General features: G+C 40.8%; 2 protein-coding genes across 6 annotated transcripts in view; both read right to left on the bottom strand.

The window, feature by feature from the left end:
- Positions 1-4815: 4815 nt before the first annotated feature.
- On the bottom strand, positions 4816-7774 carry LOC129044161 (forkhead box protein D4-like 1). Of its 2 annotated transcripts, XM_063650425.1 has the most exons (2): positions 5860-6941; positions 5662-5824 (listed from the first exon to the last, which is right to left on the bottom strand). In XM_063650425.1, the coding sequence occupies exons 1-2, from the start codon at positions 6939-6941 to the stop codon at positions 5662-5664; spliced, it is 1245 nt and encodes a 414-aa protein (XP_063506495.1). The 2 variants fall into 2 exon arrangements, with proteins under 2 accessions (XP_054357817.2, XP_063506495.1); XM_054501842.2 differs by having other exon boundaries at positions 4816-7774.
- Positions 7775-10064: 2290 nt separating this feature from the next.
- Positions 10065-23551, bottom strand: part of LOC129043977 (zinc-regulated GTPase metalloprotein activator 1C) — a 58799-nt gene continuing 45312 nt past the window's right edge. For all 4 annotated transcript variants that reach the window (XM_054501441.2, XM_054501438.1, XM_054501440.1 and 1 more), the window contains 4 exons: positions 12399-12467; positions 12230-12295; positions 10975-11104; positions 10065-10587 (listed from right to left, as the gene is read on the bottom strand). In XM_054501441.2, the coding sequence (XP_054357416.1) occupies positions 10481-10587; positions 10975-11104; positions 12230-12295; positions 12399-12467 (372 nt within the window). In that variant the 3' untranslated portion in view covers positions 10065-10480. The remainder of the gene's footprint in view (positions 10588-10974; positions 11105-12229; positions 12296-12398; positions 12468-23551) is intronic.

Here is a 23551-nt window from a genome sequence, read left to right as displayed (position 1 = left end):
CAATGAAATAGTTGATTGATCATTTATATTTCTATAAATATATGGAAAATAATCTATTTTTTAATTGTAGGACATTACAATTTTAGATTGTATTTGCGTTTAGGAAAATTTCACATAATCTTTACCAGATCCATGCTTACTCTGATAAAAATTTGTTTTTTCGATAGTTGATTCTTCAAAATATCTTGACTAATCCTCCCTCTACAAACAATGTTATTATTTGCCAATATTCAAAAGTCTGAATAAACGATCTTATCCCTGGGAATATCTTGCCAAAAAACTATTACCTGCAGCTACAAAGTCCAGAATGTCAATCTCTTCAGAACAAACAGTTCAGTTTCTCCCATAAAAATGCAAGGGGGGGAAAAAAAAGAGGATTGAGGAAATCTAAAAGAGATATAATAGCCCATATCAACCAAACAAAATACATAGCCCTTATTAGCATTCTAATTTAAACCAACCAACTAAACAAAAAGTTTTTAGACAATTGAGGATATTTAAATATTGCCTGGATAAACTGATGCTATTAATGGATTATTTAGGTGTGATAATGGTATTGTGGTTACATTGATGGGAATCTTCTTTTTTATAAATGAGGTCTTGCTATGTTGCTCAGGGTGGTCTTGAACTCCTGGCCTAAAGTGATCCTCCAACCTCAGCCTCCCAAAGAGCTGGGATTACAGGGAGGAGCCACTGCACCCAGTCTCATTGATGGAATTATTATCTTTTAGAGAAATATTCAAAAATACAATACAATGATAGACTATCTGGGATTTGATTCAAAATAATTCAGTGGTGAGGGGACTGTCAGCAGATAAAGAAGACACAAGGTTGGCCCAGAGGAGAAGTACATAGAGGTTAATTAAACTGATCTCTTTAAACTTAAAGAAAATATAAACATTGTTTGAAATATGACATAATGTATCCTATACAACTGATACCTTGAATAACACAATAATAGTCCCCTTAATTTTAGGAACTACTGGTCATAAATATGCCCTTACATATAGACATCTCCTCTATACATAGCAAAATCACATTATTTGACAAAAAGGAAATCTCTTAGGCTACGTTTAATCTTATTGTTCTCTTTGCCTGGATTTGGGAATAGAAACTGCTTCACTGGCTAAGTAAATTATAACTGTCCCAAAATATTCTTAATTACTGATTTCAATAAACATATCCCTTTGTTCTAAGAACAATTAAGAAAATGAAGTTTATGTTCAGGTAAACCTGACAATGTTAAGGTAGTTGAGTAACAGGGAACTAATGATTAACTGAATTTCATACTGGATTCTCAAATCCTTTTTCTTTCTCTACTCTAATGTTTTCTTTGGATGGGGCGAATTCTAGTATTGTTAGTGATCACCTATGTAAGTTTTTTGCAGGTGGTGTATATGGAATCAATGAATGCTTAAAACCAATTAAAATAATTTCAGTGATTACACGAAAACATAGCTAGAAAAACTAAAGTATTTTTGTAGAAATTATGAGAAGGTTACATTAACAATTAGAATAAGGTTACTATTTAGACTGTAATCAGGTGTCAATGTGGAAAGAAATTTCTGAGCATTTTTCCGGAAGGCTGGGGAGGAATGAGAATCATGACTCTCCACACTTCCAATAAAATGTGGTGAAGGACTGGTGCAAACTCTCAGAAGCCACCATTTGCTAAGTCTCCCCGCCAGCCTTGTTAGTCCTTACCGCCGTCTGGTTCCATTATTTTTCTCGTGGTTTCTGCTGTTTCTTTAAATTTTCTAACGACCGTTATTAAGTAAACATGAAAAGAACGGGGCCGTGTGATCTAGGCAGCCTGGAGATGAGATTTTGGAATCATAAGCTACATTCCAATGTATAAACAGATTTTATTCATTTTCGATACTCAATGTACACAGAATCGGCACTGTAGAATGTTACTGCCGTGCCAGAAGGCACCTGCATGGGACTTGCTGGCAACCGACAGTCCCCTCTGCTTGCAACCCTCGGCCAGCCGCCAGGGACTCCTAGTCCACCGGTTCCTGGACGTTCTCTCTACTCTCCAGTGGCCACCACCTCCACTCCTACTCCTATAGTCCCGGGCCTGCTGGCCTGAGGATTCGCAGAGGGCCAGTCCTTGCGACAGCCCCGCGTCCCGGCCCCCTCGTCTCTTGGACCTTCACCCCAGGCCAGCGCAGCCCAGCTTCCTGGGCAAGTTTCACGCTGCCAGGATCCAGTGCGGGGCGACGAAGTGGAGAGCTGGATCAAGACTCCGAAGAGGAATTCCGACTTCGCGGGGCGGCGCGGGGCACGCAGCTGCCCACCTCCGCCGCCTTGGGAAGGGGGCTGGGATTAGGAGGTGGCTTCGGGCCCGCAGGGAGTCCAGGGGAGGGATTCCCGGTACGGCCGGCACCTAAGTCGAGGGGTGCCTGGGTTCTTGGGGACCACGAGAGGAAAAAGAACGAAAATCACACCAGGGAGGAAGAACGCACAGAACTCTCCTCTGTGAAGCAGAGTGCTCTAGTCAGGCGTGAGCCGGAGCGCGGTCTGGGGGAGTCTGGCGGCGCCGTTCCCCGCGCTCGGCAGAGGCTTGGAAGAAAACGCTCAGCCCAGGGCGCCGGGGTAGGGAACTGACCGCGCGAGTCTTTCGGCGCGTCTGGGTCTCGGGGAGAGAAATGCGCTTCCTGGCACCGGGGGCCGTGGGACAGAGGCCAGGAGAAAGAATTTGGGGCCCTGGCCCAGGTCAGGCTTCCACCCCTGCGACCCGCAAGAGGCCCAGGCAGGAAAGGCGGCGTGAGCCAGTGGAGTCAGTGGTTCAGAAAGCAAACCTGGCCAGGTGCTACTGCCTGAGGGTCCTCGGGCGAGTTTCTTAATTTCTCCGAGTTACCTATTTCTAGTCTGGAAAATGGAGAATTCTATAGTGCCTTCTTCAGTGAGTGCTGGGAGTGCTAAAGGAGGATCCGGTGCCTGGCAGACCAGGAGCAGGGGGGAAACAGTTGGCCGATACTGTTACTATTATTAGCGTTATTAGCGGGCAGGACAGTGGGTGGGGGGAGGGGGTGCGGGGGTAAGGGGCCTCCCCGCGTCTCCCAGCCCTTTGCGCTCGGCTCCAGCCTTTTGGCTTCCTTCCCTGGGCATCTCTAGGCTTAGCTCTCAGCTAATTCTCAAGAAGACGATCCAGCGGGTCGAAGACCACCCTTGACCCTCGACCCTGGACTCTTCGTGCAACTTGGAAGAGCTGTGATTTTAAAACCCAGACTCAGGGTTACAGAAGCCCAAGATCTGGGAGGCGTCCGGGACCTCCCTGCAGAACCACAGGGACCCGGCCTGGGATCCAGAGTGTGGCGTCTTGCTCTGTGCAGTCAGGAAGGCGGCCCGATCTGGTCACCGCGCCAAGCACTACGGGCCCCTGGGACGCGTCGTTGCCGGGGGGGGGGGGGGGGGGGGCTGCGGCGCCTCCACGACGCCTGGTCTGCCCGGCAAGTGCTTGGTGTCGTTGGCGGGTTCGTAGCCGCGCCAGGTGACCGTCCGTTCCGCGAGCCGGGCAGGGCAACCCCTGCGGGTCGCACCCGAAGGCCGGACCTCTCCAAGCCGCCTGGGTGCTTCCAAACAGGTGGACCCGAAGCTCCTGTTTGATCGGAGAATAACGTTTAATTTACTCCGCCACTGAATTGATTGTTTAAATATTCATCTTTGGATATAGTTTAACATTTGGCAAAAATTAGGAGCTTGGAGGCCGTTCCGGGAAGGGGTCTGACCCTCAGTCACCCTTGTTCGTAGCTGTGTTGGTCTGGCCTCGGGCAAGAGAAGGAAGATAATTGGGAGGGTGCCAAGAAAGCCTAGAGAAAGTGCCTTCTGGGTTCAGCGGCCGACTGTAGCCGCTGTCCCAGGACGTTCGTTGATAATAAATGAATGAAGGTCGGCCTGGAGACATTTTCGCACAAAGGGCAGAGGGGAGTTGGAACGTGAACCAGCGAGAACCTGGCTTGAAATAGGACCCCTCTATTCTCACTTTGTTTCCAAACTCTTAGACTGCCCCAGCCCGGCCGGATTTGCTAAAAGTGGTCTATTTCGGACGCTGGTGGTGCTATGGGGCTGACGGCTACCTGTGCAAAGAAGAGGGAAGAATTGGAAGCTGGGGTCTGGGCAGCTAACAAAGGTGGGGCTTGGCAACTTTTCAGAACGTCCTCAGAACCGCAGGAGCCAGGAGGAAATCTCCCGTAGGGGATCTCAGGTAGGGCATGCCAAGAAATTCCAAGAGACGGGATGGAGAAGAGAAGCCGGAGAAAAATCGGCCAATTAGACTACTGTAAAAATGTGTGTCTCCATGTTTGTCCTCCCTCCTGAAATAAGAAATTCATAGCTGGGGGTGGGGAGTAGATGGGGACTGGGGGAAAAACTTTCTCACATTCACAGAGCAGCTTCTCTTAAAGCGGCACGGAATCGAGAACCCCACTCAGGACAGGGGAAAACGGCCAAGTTCCTAGAAATTTGTTTTCTTTGTGGGGAGCAATTCATGATGGGCGTTCTTGTCTGGTTCCCCCCACTCCGTCCCCTGACGCCGAGTAACACTTAAACCTTTCTAGTTGCAAAGTCTTTTCAGAGTTTTTTTTTTTTTTAAGAAATAAGTTTTGAAAATTCTAGTGCTTAAAATATATATATATGTATATATCCTTTTATTTTTCCCTGAGTACATGTTGGCCACTACATTCCAAATTGATCTCAAATGGTTTTCCAGCTTGTTGGGGGTGATGAAAAATAAATGGAGAATATATTTACATGCCTTCCTATTCTTTTCTTTTGGAAGTCTCATAAATAGTAAATTTCCTATTTTAAAAGCCAGGACATTTTCAACCTCAAATACTTGGAATTTTTAAAGGCCATATTAAAATGGATTACTTCTGCTATCTATAATAAATATGAATTGTGAAAATAAATTGAGAGAAAATAATGTGGGTTTTAAAAAGTTCCATTTAGAAAGGGAAGAATGAGACGTAATAGAAAATAAACGATGTAGTATAGTGACTTAGCATTTTATTTCGTCTATATAACTAGGCTTAATTTTAACATCTTAATTTTAACATTAAAGATGGCACGTCAGACACACAGATAAGAAATCAATGTTCTGAAATTAATATCCTACTTACATTAAACATCCCTATCTGGAAGACACAGAGAGCAGAAGCATTTTGCACTTGACTTAGGAATAATACTTCCAGTTTCAAGGAAGTGAAGAAGGGGGAACATGTTTGGCATCGGAGGCTGTGTTTTTGTTGCTTGCTTGTTTTTCTTTTAATGCCAGAACAAAATACCCCACTCACGTTCATAGCACCCCAGGAAATGTGCAAATCGGGAAAACCGTAGAAGCCACAACCGAAGGCAAGAAAAGACGACTTGACGCCCTGCGAAGGTTACGTTCAGGTGGTTTTTAGAGGAACGTAATCCAGCTGTTTCTTTCTAACCATTTTGCAGCGAACAGAAGTTCGTGTTTGCTCTCCAGCGGGATTCAGATGCACAAGCCCAGTATGGGCCGCGCAAGGTGGAGTGAGCAGCTGCGTGTCGCTCCCTCCTCCCACCTTGCTCTAGGAGGGCCCTGCGGAGTGGGCCAGGGAACTGGGCGTGGGTGATACTCAAAAAGCTGGTGAGGTCCCCTCTCCGCCCAAAGGGGCAGCCAGCGATGTCAGCCTAGAGCCCTCTGCCACTGCCTGATACCTCAGCAGCGCCGAGGCTGCCGACAGGTGCCCACCCAGCACCGCGCCCTTGGTGGGAGCGCAGCCGTTGGAGCAGTCCTCCTCCTGATGCTGCTGCTGTTGCTGCAAAATTGTCCGAGCAGCGGCGGCAGCGGACACTTGCAGCAAAGGGGCAGCGGCCTGGGGATGCAACAGGCATGATGGTCGCTGGAGCAGGTGGCAGTAGCTCCAAGCGGTCGGGGACAAACTCTGCGCAGCCCCTGTACCCGCTCCCCTGACCCCTTGCATAATACTCTCAATGCTGAAAGAGATGCATCCGCCTCCCGGTCGCGAAGCCAGACCCTTGCCCTCCTCCCAAGGCTGAGGACCAAGTGAGGGCTGCAGCACGGGAAGGGTGCCGGGGGTCGCCAGGTCCGCGCCTTCTGCTTTCTTCGGTGCCCCGGCATAGGCGGGGGCCGAGAGCAGTAGGTAGCGAAGAGGATGCGGGTGCAGTAGAGCGTACGGGCGTCTCCCGGGGGCGGTGGTGGGGTAGGCCCCCGGCATAGGCTGCGGCGGGGCAGGGGCCCCAAGCAAAGGGCCTGGGTGGGGGTTGTGCAGGGCGGCGTGTGCAGCAGGTAGAGGGAAGGGGTGGGGCAGGTGGTCTCCTGGGATCAGTTGGTGGCGCTTGAAACGCTTCCTACGCCGGAGAAAGCTGCCATTGTCGAACATGTCCTGGGAGGCGGGGTCCAGGCTCCAGTAGTTGCCCTTGCCTGGGTGGCCCGGCTCGCGGGGGATCTTGACGAAGCAGTCGTTCAGCGAGAGGTTGTGGCGGATGCTGTTCTGCCAGGCGGGGAACTTGCGGCGGTAGTAGGGGAAGCGGCCACTAATGAAGGCGCAGATGCCGCTGAGCGTGAGGCGCTTGTGCGGGCTTTGCAGGATGGCCATGGTGATGAGCGCGATGTACGAGTAGGGGGGCTTTGCCGGCTGCTGGGCATCTTCAGAGGCCGCCGCAGACCTTGGCGGTGCCCTGAACTTGGTGCCAAACTCTGAGGGGTCGCTCGGGCCGCCGCCGCCTTCGATGTGCTCTCGGGGAAGCGCACCCCCGCCCCACCGGGCCACCTGCAGCCCCGGCTGGGGCGACTGCTCTAGGAACTGCTGGCTCACTTCCTTCTCATCTTCCTCCTCGTCTTCATCTTCCTCCTCTCCCAGGACATGGATTTTACCGTCTTCCCCATCGGAGTCCCGGAGGCTGCGCTGCGGCGTGGAGCGAAGGCGCTCAGCTCTTGGCAAGTTCATGGAGGAGCAGGCGTTTCAGTCGCAGGGGATGTGGCGGCCGATCACCTGGCCTGGGGCGGGCTGAGCTGGAAGCCTGGGATGAATGTTGCAAGAAGCAGGAAAGCTAGTGGTTACCCTTTGGGATGTTTTCGTCTGCTTGTTTCTACTCCTTTCCAACAACGTCCAGCAAAGATGCCTTTGCCTTTTATAAAAGCTTCTTCGAGACCATGTGTGGTGGACTCCCCCCTTTATAACCCTTCTTCCCCTACCTCGGAGCGGTGCCACTTCCTCCTGACGTAGTCCAATGATGAGGGTCTTCTGGGCAAACACCCGTCCGGAGAAAAGCCCAGCCCCCTCCTCCTCGCACCCACCTGCCACCAAGGAAGATGCTCTACTCATCCGGCGCAGCCAGCCAGTTGGCAAGCCTTTGCATGGGTTCTGTTCAGGCGCATTTAAAACCGCGCAAATAAAAGCGAGGTAGGAAAGTATGATACTCAACATTCTATGACCACCTCAACATGCAGCCTTCCCTCCTGGAGAAAAGAAATGGTGGGGCGGGAGGCTGAAATGTACACGGTTGTTTGTAAAGGAATGTGTAACCGTAAAAGTATGTTTTTGTGTTTCACAGCTGGTAATCACCCATTTTCATTGGTAGAGTCTGTCCTTATCCAGAATGGTGAGCTGAATTATATTTAAGGTTCTGACAATATTCCCAGGCTTCAGGGGGGTGTTGCTTTGCTCCTTCTACCTTCCTCCCCACCTCCCCAAGATGCTCTCCCTGACTCAAATTTTCAGAAAAGGTTCAAATGTCCCAGCACTAAATTGTGTAAGTTTATTCAGGGAAGGCAGGAGAGCTCACACGGAGTCCTCTGTCCCCTTGCAGCAATGGTTCTCCAACTTCTTTGAATATTTAACCACAGTAAGAAATACGTTTTATATCACAATCTTACACATACAGACATAATACGTAACCAAGATGGGTTTCGCGAAACAATATACTTACACTATAGTGATCACTGATATTTCCTTTAAAAAAAAAAATGGCCATAACCAACTAAATTGATTTCACACATACCAGTATGGGCCCAGTTTGAAAAATCCTGTTCTTACACAGTGGCCCCACATACAAGAAATGCACCCAGTCTATAAGGGCTTCTCTCTCTCCCTTTCCTCCTTCCTTTCTTCATTCTTTTTAACCAATTCATTTTTAGAGACAGGGTCTATGTTGCACAGGCTAGCTTTGAATTCCTGGGCTCAAGTGATCCTCCCTCCTCAGCCTCCTGAGTAGGTGGGACTACAGGCCTGCCACTATGCCTGGCTCTAGCTCTTCATTCTTTTTTCCTTTTTTTTTTTTTTTTTTTTTTTTTTTGAGACGGAGTGGCTCTGTCGCCCAGGCTGGAGTGCAGTGACACAATCTAGGATCACTGCAAGCTCCACCTCCCGGGTTCACGCCATTCTCCTGCCTCAGCCTCCTGAGTAGTTGGGACTACAGGCGCCCGCCACCACGCCCGGCTAATTTGGTTGGTTATTTATTTATTTGGGATGGAGTCTCGCTCTGTCGCCCAGGCTGGAGTGCAGTGGGGCGATCTCAGCTCACTGCAAGCTCCGCCTCCCGGGTTCACGCCATTCTCCTGCCACAGCCTCCCAAGTAGCTGGGACTACAGGCGCTCGCCACCACGCCTGGCTAATTTTTTGTATTTTTAGTAGAGACGGGGTTTCACCGTTAGCCAGGATGGTCTCGATGTCCTGACCTCATGATCCACTTGCCTCAGCCTCCCAAAGTGCTGGGATTACTGGCGTGAGCCGCCGTGCCCGGCCTCTTCATTCTTTCAGAAATGTCAACATTAAGTGCTTTTACTGTAATAATAAAACTTGGGACTTCAATGAGGCAAGAAGGGGCTGCAGTGTTGCCTTTAAATCAGTGGGTCCTCATTCACTATCTGCACTGGGGAGGGGCAATATGACAGCAGAACTGTTCAACTCACTCACTCAACATCCTTAGAAGTAACACGATTTTTAGATTGGCTTCATTAAAACTAGCTCAGAGACTAAAGTAGCACTACAGAGGAATAAAACAAATATTTGTTATGTAAATAAGGATCTTATTAAAATACTAAGTAAGACACTATGCCACGGTATATATTCATAATTTAAAACCCACCTACTTGGGAAAACTTTGAGGTGCCATCTAATAAAAATGCAGCATAAAAGAATATTATGCCATTGATAGTCACATAGCGTCTATAATTATGACAATGAGTGTTCAGTGACAAATCAAATGCCAACTGCAAGGGCAAAATATAATAAAAAATAGCTTAAAGTAGCTAGTGCCTTCAGGATAAAATCTGGAAAAGAGCTTTCTTGCTAATCTTTTTTTAAAACTTCGCTGCTCCTGAAGTTTTTACCCTTTAAGGCTCCTCAGTTTATATGAAGCTTGGAGAACAAATAACAGACAGGTTTGAGCCTAACAGATTTGTTTGAATCCCAAATTTACCAATGACTGCTTGTGTGACCTACTAAACTAAGCTCCAGGAGGGCCAGGCCAGGTGTCTTATTCAACCACATAATCCCAGACGCCTCCTCCCCAGCGCCCCCGGCATGTGAGGCACATTTCCTCCATCAGCATGGGAATTGGATGACCTGGGAAAGGGAGTATTGTTAGTTTTCCTAGCGCCAGCTTCAACAGGGATTGGGGTTATTTAAAATTAAAGGAGAAAAATAAGTAGGCGCTCAAAAACAAAACACAAAACCCACATTAATGGGGGTATGTCAAAGGGGGAACAGGAGAAAACTGAAGGAGTTCCCAATGGCCAAAGCTGGGATAATCTGAGCAACAAAATAAAGTAGTATTAAATTGTAACCCAAAGTATAAAATATTCATGTGTCCACACTGATAAACATAAATGATCGAACTAATAAACAAAGAGAAATGGACAACTGTCCCTTGCAGAAGAATTTCAATTAACTACATAGACCACTCCCAAGAAAGTACATTACAACTCCCCATTCCTTAGTGTGGGCTGTGCATAGTGACTTCCTTCCAAAGAGCACAGTATGAAATGGGGGAAAAGAGTAACTTCACAATGGAGAAACCTGACAAACACTCCTTCAGCCAGGTGATCAGGTCGTCAACATCAACATCAATAACAGTCATAACCTTTTATTTCATGTCATAAAATGGTGACACTTGTTTTAAAAAAATTTAATAACAATGTAATCATTATATCTCTGCAATCAACTGAAGTTCTAAGAAAAAATGACAATGTTGAAAGTTTTATCATCATTATTATAAATTTTCATGTTCAGTATATGTAAACTCCAAAGCCAATTTCAAGATATTTTTGTGAAATACCATTCTTAAAAAAAGATATTATATATAATTGTATGAATGTTAAATGTTTTACAGTACTGATTTGCTACATTTTATGTATGCTGTAAAATAAATACCATTTTAAAGTATATTGGAATTCATAACTAAAGTAATAAATAAATGCTTGAAATATACCCAGTAGAAACTTATTTTTATTATCCAATCCTTTTGATAAGAAATGCTTCTAGTGTTATGTACAAACTTGATCTTCTTTGAAATGTGCTGTCCACCGCTTTTCTGTTTCTGTCACAGTAGCTATAAATAGCTGTTTAAGGATATCCTTATCTAAATTCTTGCCTGCAAACAAAACAAAATATGACGTGATTACATTATGCTTATTAAAATGACACAGTTCACCTATCAATTCCAGTTCATTAAATGCTTTATGGTGTTTAGAAATTTACAAAAAGAATAGTAATTGAGTGATTCCATCTTTAACTTTCCAGTTCAGTACATCAAAACCACATTGGTGCTTGGATTAATCACTTTTCTAAAACTGAAAAAGAACAAAAGTCCTAACAAGCTTTTATGAATGTTATAACATGATAAAGACGAAACACTGACCACAAGTTTATTTAGTTATAAAAGAGGACCTGAATGGTTAATTTGTTTAAGTGGCACATGATATCCCTTTCAAATATATTTTTCACTTTGTTTTGAAACTGTTAATCCTTTGAGACTTACCTATGAGGACCAATCGATTTGTTCTCTCAGTGTCATCCTTCCAGCTCACTGGAGTCTCCTCCAGATCATAGAGCTCATGGACACCCTGGACAATCACTTGTTGTGATTTGTCTTTGATTGACACCAATCCCTGCTCAAAGGAGAATTGACTGAACATTAATCAGCCTCAGTTCAAACTTAAAAGCAGAAATAGAGCATCGATGTTAATGGATTAATTATTGATATTCACTTAAAAAATACAAACTCTTAAGCTGAGAAAATTACTTAATTCCAATTATTTGTGAATTACAAGAAGTTTCTTAATGTTTTTAATTTTCAAAAAAGGTTTCTGTGTATTGATTTTTTTTTTTGAACAATCCCCTTTTCTAATGATAAAGTTAATAAATATATTAGGATGGTTTTTCAGTGTTATTTATCACAACCAAAACCTGAAACAAAATGATGAAATATGTATCATATCCTACTGATTAAAGATTTTATATAATGTTTCACAGTTTTAGTGGGAAAAGTTGAGAAGTTAAAGGATTTTGGTTATATTAAATAATTTGTTTTAGAAATGGGTTGCAATCAATGAACAATGATGAAATAAAGAAAAACTATTATATTTATCTGAATAAAAGCTCGTTTTGTATTGATTTGCAGAAATGAGAAACGAATTATCTGATAAACTGGCTCCTATGGGGATGAAATTAATTTATTTGAAATAATGTTCTTAATATACCAAAAACTTTGTGCACACTTGTGAACACACAAGAGTAGACACTCAACTGACTGGTTAAGCATACACCTAGAATCACTGCTTCCTGGAAGAAATACCTTTCATGACTTAAATACCCAAATATCAAGTAATGTGAGTGGGTTTCTAAATACAGAACAAGAATTCTTCTAGTCCTTTGTAACTTTGTTTAGAGTATGACAAATGTTAAGTGTCTGCTAAATGCATCAGGAAGCATAATGTTCAGCAGAAGTGAGATTTGCAACATTATTTCTCTGTACTTGGGAATAGAGAGCAGAAGGTAACATTTCAAAGCACACAGGTTGTTCTAGCTGCAACCCGAAAGGAAGTTGTGCAAATAACTCATGCCTTATGCAGTGATTTCCAAAGCTCCTTTTCAATCATGAAAATAATAAAGAAAAATGAAAGTAGACAAAGATGATTTGTACTAAAACCAGTGTTTCTGTTTAAAACCAAATATAGTTTTTATAACAGCCAAGAAAAGGACTTTGTCCAAAAGTCTGCAACAGTAAACTGTACCTTCAGCCTTATGACCTCCATGCAGTGATTGTCCTTGTTTCTCACATTCTTTTCCCACAGGAGATTCTGTATCAAGTGACATATTTTAATAATACCAACCACTGCTAATAGCAACAACTATGTAACAAAATCGTTGATAAATCATTAATCAGTTAAAAATTGCATTCACCTGAATAAATATATTAAGAGGTTCTTCCTTTGCATTTCCTGGTACTTCAAATGTGATTGTAACAATACTCTGTAAACCAAGGGAAATAATAATAATTCTTTATAGTAATATCAATATATTTTTTAAATCACAAATTTTAAGATGAAAAGGAACATATTCATGGAATTTTACATTGCTTAAACATGTGTGCTTAAACCACATATATTAGGTATTATACTTTCCTCAGCATATGTGCTGTTTTTTTGGAATTAGAAACTCCATTTCCTACATTCTGCAGAGGTACCAATGGATTTAGTATTTACACAAACTACTACCTTGTATTTTAAAAAACTCACTCAAAAACCCGACAAAAGGGTCCTCATTATTTAATTCATTCTTTCGTGGATTCTCAGCAATAAGAATATATGTAACACATACAATGTACTCACTACACAAGGCCAGGTACTTTTGCCTGAGTCACCTCATTTTATCTTTTGACTTACTCTTCACAACAATCCTGGGGAATGAAGATAACTATTTCATTTTATAAATTGGGGAAAATAAGGGTCAAAAAAATAAGCTACCCAGAGCCAGGAATAAAACTCAAAACCAAAGTAAATTTGTTCTCTTAAAAAAAAATACAAAAGAAAGGCTTGGCTTATCTTTAACTGAATAAGCATGTGCCAAAAGAAGAGTTCTTAGCAATGAGAATGATAGGATAATGCCTCCTTTGGCTTTAGTAAGGGTGACATCATCATGTATTGAATATTAACTTTAGGATTTATTTTTCTTCTTTATCTTGATAAATCTCTCACTGTCTACCCTAAAGAAACACAAGCTTAACATTTCCTCTAACAGGTCACATAATTAAAACCCAAACCTCCCTTTGCCAATATAACCCCAAATTTCAAACTCAGAGATGAAAATACACAAGGGCTAAGCATAACATTATAAAAACATACACCCCACCTTGGAAAATAGAGGCTCAAAAGCCAAGCTCAAAATGACTTTAAAAAAGGTAGAAAATAATATACTAAAGCACAGCTTTGCATAACTTCCTAGAACTGCATATCTGGCCTAGCAATTTTACTCACCATTACATAATCATACAGGCTTACAGCAGAAAATACAAAAAGACCAAAACTATTTTATAATCCAAACTCAGAGAATCGCTAAAGGTAAGTATTAAAGACCAATTTAGGCAGAAACATATGAGACATTTCTTTCTTTCCATAGATTATTGGGGAACAGGTGGTGTTGGTTAACTTCTTTAGTGGTGATTTGTGAGATTTTGGTATACCCATCACCTGAGCAGTACACACTGCACCCAATTTTTGTCTTTTATCCCTCATCCCCTTCCCACCCTTTCTCCCTGAGTCCCCAAAGTCCATTGTGTCATTCTTATGCCTTTGCATCCTCATAGCTTAGCTCCCACTTATGAGTGAGAACATAGCGATGTTTGGTTTTCCATTCCTGAGTTCTTTCACTTAGAATAATAGTCTCCAATCTTATCCAGGTCACTGCGAATGCCATTAATTCACTCCTTTTTATGGCTGAGTAGTACTCCGTTGTCTGTATATATATCACAGTTACTCTATCCATGCATTAATTGATGGGCATTTGGGTTGGTTCCACGTTTTTGCAATTACAAATTGTGCAGCTATAAACATGCGTGTGCACATATCTTTTTTGTATAATGACTTCTTTTCCTCTGGGTGGATACCTAGTAGTGGCATTGCTGGATCAAATGGTAGTTCTACTTTTAGTTCTTTAAGGAATCTCCATACTGTTTTCCATAGTGGTTGTACTAGTTTACATTCCCACCAGCAGTGTAGAAGTGTTCCCTGTTCACCACATCCATGCCAACATCTTATGGCCATTCTTGCAGAAGTAAGGTGGTATCGCACTGTGGTTTTGATTTGCATTTCCCTGATCATTAGTGATGTTGAGCATTTTTCCGTATGTTTATTGGCCATTTGTATATCTTCTTTTAAGAATTGTCTATTCATGTCCTTAGCCCACTTTTTGATGGAATTATTTGTTTTTTTCTTGCTGATTCGTTGGAGTTCATTGTAGATTCTGGATATTTGTTCTTTGTCAGATGTATATATTATGAAAGATTTTCTCCTTCTCTGTGGGTTGTCTGTTTACTCTGCTGACTGTTCCTTTTGCTGTGCAAAAGTTCTTTAGTTTAATTAAGTCCCAGCTATTTATCTTTGTTTTTATTGCATTTGCTTTTGGGTTCATGAAATCCTTGCCTAAGCCAATGTCTAGAAGGATTTTTCCAATGGTGTCTTTTAGAATTTTTATAGTTTCAGGTCTTAGATTTAAGTCTTTAATCTATCTTGAGTTGATTTTTGTATACAGTGAGAGATGAGGATCCAGTTTCATTCTCCTACATGTGGCTAGCCAATTATCCCAGCACCATTTGTTGAAAAGGGTATCCTTTCCCCACTTTACGTTTTTGTTTGCTTTGTTGAAGATCAGTTGGCTGTATTTGGGTTTATTTCTGGGTTCTCTATTCTGTTCCATTGGTCTATGTGCCTATTTTTATAACAGTACCATGCTGTTTTGGTGACTATGGCCTTATAGTATAAGTTTGAAATCAGGTAATGTGATGCCTTCAGATTTGTTCTTTTTGCTTAGTCTTGCTTTGGGTATGTGTATGTGTATATTAAACCATCCCTGCATCCCTGGTATGAAACCCCTTGATCATGGTGGATTATCTTTTTGATATGTTGTTGGAATCAGTTAGCTAGAATTTTCTTAAGGATTTTAGCATCTATGTTCAAGGATATTGGTCTGTAGTTTTCTTCTTTGGTTATGTCCTTTCCTGGTTTTGGTATTGGGGTGATACTGGCTTCATCGAATGATTCCTTCTTTCTCTCTCTTGTGGAATAGTGTCTTTAGGACTGGTACCAATTCTTCTTTGAATATCTGGTGGAATTCTGTTGTGAATCCATCTAGTCCTGGATACTTTTTTGTTGGTAATTTTAAAATTACCATTTCAATCTCCCTGCTTGTTACTGGTCTGTTCAGGGTAATTCTTCCTGATTTAAGCTAGGAGGGTTGTATCTTTCCAGGAATTTATCCATCTATTTTAGGTTTTCTAGTTTATGCATGTAAAGGTGTTCATAGTAGCCTTGAATATCTTTTGTATTTCTGTGGTGTCAGCTGTATATCTCCCGTTTCATTTGTTATTGAGCTTATTTGGATTTTCTCTCTTTTCTTGGCTAATCTTGCTAATGGGTCTATCAATTTTATTTATCTTTTCAAAGAACCAGCTTTTTGTTTCATTTATCTTTTGGATTTTTTTGTTTTGTTTCAATTTCATTTAATTCCGCTCTGATCTTCTTTCCTTTCTTCTGCTGGGTTTGTTCTTGTTTCTCTAGTTCCTTGAGGTGTGACCTTAGATTGTCTGTGCTCTTTCCAACTTTTTGATGTAGGCATTTAGGGCTATGAACTTTCCTCTTAGCACCAGCTTTGTTGTATCCCAGAGGTTGACAGGTTGTGTCACTACTGTCATTCAGTTTGAGGAATTTTTACATTTCCATCTTGATTTCATCTTTGACCCAATGATCATTCAGGAGCAGGTTATTCCATGTATCTGCATGGTTTTGAAGGTTCCTTTTGGAGTTGATTTCCAGTTTTATTCCACTGTGGTCTGAGAGAGTGCTTGATATAATTTTAAGTTTCTTAAAATTTATTGAGGCTCATTTTGTTGGCTATCATATGGTCTATCTTAGAGAAAGTTCATGTGCTGTTGAACAGAATGTATATTCTGTGGTTGTTGGATGGAATATTCTGTATATATCTTTTAACTCCGTTTGTTCCAAGGTATAGTTTAAATCCACCGTTTCTTTGTTGACTTTCTGTCTTGATGACCTGTCCAGTGCTGTCAGTGGAGTATTAAAATCCCTCACTATTATTGTGTTGCTGTCTGTCTCATTTCTTAGGTCTATTAGTAATTCTTTTATAAATTTGGGAGCTCCAGTGTTAGGTGCGTATGTTTAGGATTGTGATACTTTCCTGTTGGACAAAGCCTTTTATCATTATATAATGTCCCTCTTTGTCTTTTTAAACTGCTGTTTCTTTAAAGTTTGTTTTGTCTATTATAAGAATAGCTACTCCTGCTCACATTTGGTGTCCGTTTGCATGAAATGTCTTGGTCCACCCCTTTACCTTAAGTTTATGTGAGTCCTTATGTGTTAGGTGGGACTCTTGAAGGCAACAGATAGTTGGTTAGTGAATTCTTATCCATTCTGCAATTCTGTATCTTTTAAGTGGAGCATTTAGGCCATTTATATTCAACGTTAGTATTGAGATGTGAGGTACCATTCTATTCATCATGCTATTTGTTGCCTGTATACCTTGTTTTTTTTTTGTTGTTGTTTTTCTAATTGTATTTTTGTTTTATAGGTCCTGTGATATTTATGCTTTAAAGAGGTTCTGTTTTGATGTGTTTCCAGGATTTGTTTCAAGATTTAGAGCTCCTTTTAGCATTCTTGCACTGGTGGCTTGGTAGTGGTGAATTCTCTGTTTGTCTGAAAAAGCTGTATCTTGCCTTCATATATGAAGCTTAGTTTTGCTGAATACAAAATTCTCAGCTGATAATTGTTTTGTTTGAGGAGGCTGAAGATAGGGCTCCAATCCCTTTTGGTTGCAGGGTTTCTGCTGAGAAACGTGCTGTTAATCTGATAGGTTTTCCTTTATAGGTTACCTGGTGCTTTTGTTTCACAGCTCTTTCTTTCATCTTAACTTTAGATAACCTGACGACAATGTGCCTAGATGTTGATCTTCTTGAGATGAATTTCCGAGGTGTTCTTTGTGCTTCTTGTATTTGGATATCTAGGTCTCTAGCAAAGCTGGGGAAGTTTTCCTCAATGATTCCCCCAAATATGTTTTACAAACTTTTAGATTTCTCTTCTTCCTCAGGAATGCTGGTTATTCTTAGGTTTGGTCATTTAACATAATTCCAGATTTCTTGAAGGCTTTGTTCATATTTTCTTATTCTTTTTTCTTTGTCTTTATTGGATTGGGTTAATTAGAAGACCTCGTCTTCAGGCTCTGAATTTCTTTCTTCTACTTGTTCAATTCTATTGCTAAGACTTTCCAGAGCATTTTATATTTCTATAAGTGTGTCCATTATTTCCTAAAGTTTTGATTGTTTTTTATTTATGCTATCTAGTTCATTGAATATTTCTCCCTTTACTTCTTGTATCATTTTTTTTTTAAATATCCTTACATTGGGCTTCACCTTTCTCTGGTGCCTTAGCTTAATAATCAACCTAGTGAATTCTTTTTCAAGTAAATCAGGGATTTCTTCTTAATTTGGATCCATTGCTGGTGAGCTAGTGTGATTTTTTGGGGGTGTTAAAGAACCTTGTTTTGTCATACTACCAGGGTTGGTTTTCTGGTTCCTTCTCATTTGGGTAGGCTCTGTCAGAGAGAAGGTCTAGGGCTGAAGGCTATTGTTCAGATTCTTTTGTCCCACGGGGTGTTCCCTTGATGTAGTACTCTCTCCCTTTTCCTATGGATGTGACTTCCTGAGAGCTGAGCTGTAGTGATTGCTATCTCTCTTCTGGATCTAGCCCACCCAGCAAGTCTACCAGGCTCCAGGCTGGTACTGGGGGGTAGTCTGCACAGAGTCGGGAGATGTAAACCATCTGTGGGTCTCTCAGCCATGGATACCAGCACGTGTTCCAGTGGAGGTGGTAGGAGGGTGAAATGTACTCTTTGAGGGTTCTTAGCTTTGCTGGTTTAATGTACTATTTTTGTGCTGGTTGGCCTGCTGCAGGGAGGTAGCACTTTCCAGAGATTGTCAGTTGTGGTAGTATGGAAAGGAACAGGTGATGTGTTGGGCTCTAGAATGCCCAAAAACATGAGATATTTAATCTCCACTGTTACTAGTAATAGGAAAAGCAGAAAAGTGCTTTCTTGCTTGTTATGAAAAGTACAAGTAGACTAAAAAAAGGTTCAAATTGAACTTGCAAATGTGAGACTTCTAAAAGTACTTATTTTGTCGCAGCAGTCAAGACACTAACAACCACCTAAATGTCCAGGACAGTTGAATGGATAAAATAAATGTGGTAATATGCATACAATCAAATATTACGTATCCTTAAAAAAATCCTGTCATATGCTACAACATGGATGAATCTTGAGGACATTACACTAAGTGAAATAAGCCAGTCACAGAAGGACAATTATTGCATGAATCCACTAATATCAGGTGTCTAAAACAGTAAAACTCATCAAATCAGAAAGTAAAATGGTGGTTACCAGGGGTTAGAGGGAGACGAAAATTGGGAGGTGCTGTTCAACGGGTATAATTTTAGTCATACAAGATGAAAAGTTCTAGAGATCTGCTATATAACAATGTACATACAGTTAACAATACTGTATTGTACCCTTAAAAATTTGTGAAGAAGGTAGGTCTCATGTTAAGTGTTTTTTACCACAATAAAAAATATACAGTCGTGGATACATAAAGAGAAATGAGCTGTTGGGCGATTTTGTTGTTATAGAAACATGATAATGTACTTACACAAACCTAGATGGTATAACCTACTAAACACCTAAGCTATGCTGTATAGCCTGTTGCTCCTAGGCTACAAACCTGTACAGCATATATGTTACTGTACTGAACAGTGTATGGAAATAATAACACAATGGTAAGTATTTGTGTGACAGGAATTTTTCAGCTCCATCATAATCTTATGCAGTCTGACTAAAATGCTGTTATGCAGTGCATGACTATACTTATTTTTAAATCTTAATAAACATACTTTATTTTAAAACTATTTTTATAGCATAGGGTAATAACAACATGCATTTTTAAATGACAATTATTTTCTTTCTTCATTAAAGAAATCACTACAATACCTAAAACTCCACATAAAAATATACAGCAAAAGGTTGTCAAATGAAACATTAACTGTCAGTTAAAAAAAAGAAATTTAGTCTTCAAAAATGTTTAAAATGTATTTTAATGCAAGTTGGAAAACTATATTGAGAATGTCTCAAAATACGACTCAAAATTGCTTTATTATTAAAGATTTTAATTTAATAAATTTTTTTGAGATGGGGTCTCACTCTGTTGCCCAGGCTGGAGTACAGTGGCACGATCATGGCTTACTGCAGCTTTGAACTCCCAGGCTAAAGCAATCTTCCCACTTCAGCCTCTCGAGTAGCTGGGATTACAGGTACATGCCACCATGCCTGGCTAATTTTTTGTATTTTTTGTAGAAATGGGGTTTCACCATGTTGCCCAGGCTGGTCTACAACTCCTGGGTTTTTAAGCAATCCACCCACCTTGGCCTGTCAAAGCACTAGGATTACAAGTATGAGCCACCACATCCAGCCTAAAGATTTTTATAATGATTTTTGCTTTTGTCAGGTTAAATATGTGACTTAATATTTTTAAGGGGTACAAGGGTACAATAAACTCCAGTATGAGACAAAAAGGCTTTAAAAATTAAGATAACGCATCATGGGGCTCAAGAAGGGTGATCTATATTTTGGAACTAGATGTTTTCCCTACACCAATAAACTCTTTTCACGTTAGAAAAACCCTGAAAAAATCTGTAATTCCCAGTGCAGAAGATAAGGGTCACAACTCATAGTTAGTTCTAATAATAAACTAAACATTATTTGTCACTTGGGTTTTCTCATCCACCTTCCCACTCTCCAAACTCAGGTGTTCCTTATGGGGAATAAACAAAGAATCCATGAAAAACAGATAACTGCATTAAAAATTCAGGGATAGAGCCTTAATAACACATACATACTATGTCCTGGTATTACCCATTTCAGACTTTTTTTTTCCAGTTTTTGTTTTGAATCTAAAATTAACTCCTTTTCCCATGTATGTTGACACAGAAAGAAACAGAAAAGTGAGGCAATAATTCAGAAAACTAAAGCAAAATGAGGAATTGTCTCTAAAATAAAATTTAGGAACAACTTATTCAGGTTTGTTTATTTAGTCTGTTCCTTCTTTAACCCACTGGGTTATTTCTCCATTTTCTACTCTTTTGCAAACAATACCTAACATGCAATAACTTTTATATGTTTTCTTCATCCAGAACACTAAGCCCCCTAATGTGCTTAAACTCAAAATCTGTACCTTCACACTCTAGCCATCTGTTCTTCTTTGCCTGTATAATATCTGGCCACCAGGGACAACTGAATATATGGCATTATCATCCAAATCACTTTGCCTTCCCGATTTTTCTATTTCTAGGTTTCTCTAGTCAATCTAGGCTTGTTTCCCATCACCCCTTCTTTTCTTTCTGATCCATACTCAGACAGGATATTCAGGCAAGTCTACTGGTGAAACAGCTCTGGATTTATCCCATTTCTAGTCTCACTGTAACCAACACGTTTCAGGCCCTCATCACACAGTATCTTCCCGCATGGTCTCCTGACTCTAAAGTCCAATCTAGCTTACATAACAGACAGCACTGCTTGAGTTCTCTTTGTCTAGCAAATTAAAACCGTATTAATACCTTAGACCAGGATTCCAGTACCAACTCTCCACTAAGACTTCTGTACCAGAGACCTACTCATCTATAAGATTCTCACCTTCTCATTTTTAAACATCCATATTGCTCTCATCCTTACTTCTTCCTGTCAAAAAAAAATCCTACCAGTTCAAGGTTATTTTTTGCTAAGTAAGTCAGAATAGCACTTACCCCTTCTTTGACTGGGAAGGGGCAAAAAGGAACTCTTTACAATTTTGGGTATCTTTTATATCTTGACCTGAGTGGGAGTTAGAAGGATATGTGTTTGAATGTGCATATAGACAGATATATAGGTACAAATATACGTAAAAATACATTGAGGCCGGGCACAGTGGCTCACGCCTGTAATCCCAGCACTTTGGGAGGCCGAAGTGGGTGGATCACCTGAAGTCAGGAGTTTGAGACCAGCTTGGCCAACATGGTGAAACCCCATCTCTACTAAAAAAAAAAAAAAAAAAAAAAAAAAATTAGCCAGGCATGGTGGTACATGCCTGTAATCCCAGCTACTCAGGAGGCTGAGGCACAAGACTCACTTGAATCCAGAAGGAGGAAGTTGCAGTGAGCCAAGGTCACACCACTGCACTCCAGCCTGGGTGAGACTCCAGCTGGAGCGAGACTCCGTCTCAAAAAAAAACCAAAAACAAAACCCAAACATTGAATTGTATACTAAAATTACACATTTGCATGCTTTACTGTTTGCAAATAAATAAACCAAAACAAACAAAAAAAAACTATCCTCATGAAGCATTTGATGGGGTTCAGGACATGCTTTCCCAAAATATGGCACCTCAGTATTTGAGAAAAATGGCAGAATCAGGAAAGTCACTCTCACCTTCTCTCCTGAAGAGGGTCATAAAACCTAGGAAAGATTTTCTGACCTTCCGCTGATGCAGGTCACAAGACCCTCATTTAAGAGGTGCCCTCTCTATACACAGAGGAAAAGAACATCCTTAAGTCTGAATATGAAGGGTCACAGAGAAAAATCTGAGCAAACAGGCCTTGCTAAGTTCTTCCCAGTTTATTATTAGACCATACTGTTTTATCTAATTATGCTTCTCCATTACTATCCTCTTCCATATTATAACTAACAAAAAACATACACAGTTATGTTTTATGAATGTTCGTGTCAAGTAAAACTTACTAAATAAATTTGTATGTTGAAATTTCTCTTGATAGTTGGTCTTGTTAGAGAGACCTCAGCCATGAATCTAGTGATAGATGAGGAAAAGATAAATTTCCTCCCTTACACCTCAGATCCACTGAACCAAATGAAATTGTTTATGCCTCTGAATCCCATAGCCCTTTGGCTGTGATACTATTTTTCCCTATGTTTATATTATCTAAAGCAGGACAGTGCATCAGAATCTCCTACAGAGGCTACAAAAATATAGATATGCCCTATTTAGTAGTAAAATGACATAATGTCTGGAATTTGCTTTAATACACTACACCAAGGGCAATAGGTACATACAGGCTCATTATACTATTCTACTCTTATGCACGTTTGAAATTTCCTATTAAAAAACATTTTTTTTTTTTAAATACTCCAGGCAAAAGAAATGTTGGGAGGATAGGTGAAATAAAATCAGCTAAATGTTGATGCCATTTAAACTGGGTGATGCATACAAGGGGTTTACTTTACTATTCTGTTTATTCTTTTATATCTTTGAAATCTTCCATAATAAAATGTTAAAAATATACATTAATATACACATACCCAAGTCCCAATCCTGGAGATTGAGGGGTGAGAACTACTGAGTTATTGAATTTTTTTAAAAAAAGCTCCACATGTGATTCTGATTTATACCCCATTTGAGAAACACAGCTTTTCATTCTTTTAACAAATATTCACTGAGTATCCACCAAGCCCTGTACTAAGCAATAAAGATTTTATATTTAAGGAATTTATAGGCTAATGCAAGGCAAAAGCATTTCAACCAAACTACAAGGCATCATAACTGCCACAATAGGGGTTCATTCGAGATTCTATGAATGGAGACACTGGCCGCTCCAAATGTTCATGGTAAGCGAGTACTGCGTTTTCTTCATCTTTTCATCCCTATGATTCTTGGCATCACGTTCTTTACCCAGAAGCTCAAATGTGCTTCATGTTCATCTATATGACAGATACCGACTATCAAAAAGAACTGGGTTTTTTTTACCATAAATTCTATCTCCAAGGACTTGTATTTCTCTCATTTATTCATTTTAAAGATAAGTGAAGAGGAATATCCTATTAACAAAAGTTTCACAGGGAAAGGTGCCAAAAACATAGTAGTAAACCTGCTCATAAATATGAACCAAAATGAATACAAATGCAAGTAGCTGTTATCTTGGCCCTATTACAACCAATAGCAACTCAAAAACTGAGTGATCACTTGAGAGAGAGGAAAGAAGACTAGGCACACTGCTCACTTACACATCCCCCACTCCACCCCTCAGGGTTTTAAGTGGAACAAAGAAGTTATCCTAAAGCTCTACGATCTATGACCTGCTTAACAGAAATGCAGGTACAGTAAAATTATATTTAATTTGCTCCTAGCATCTTAGATATTTACCTTAGGGATTAGAATTTTAGAGCATGAAAAACATCTTAAGGAGTTCAAATTTATAGTGCTACCTGAAGGTGAAACTCCAAGTCAATTTTTATTT

This window comes from Pongo pygmaeus, chromosome 13 (assembly GCF_028885625.2).
Source record: "Pongo pygmaeus isolate AG05252 chromosome 13, NHGRI_mPonPyg2-v2.0_pri, whole genome shotgun sequence".
Lineage (NCBI taxonomy): Eukaryota > Metazoa > Chordata > Mammalia > Primates > Hominidae > Pongo > Pongo pygmaeus.
This window is presented reverse-complemented; position numbering and strand designations above follow the sequence as displayed.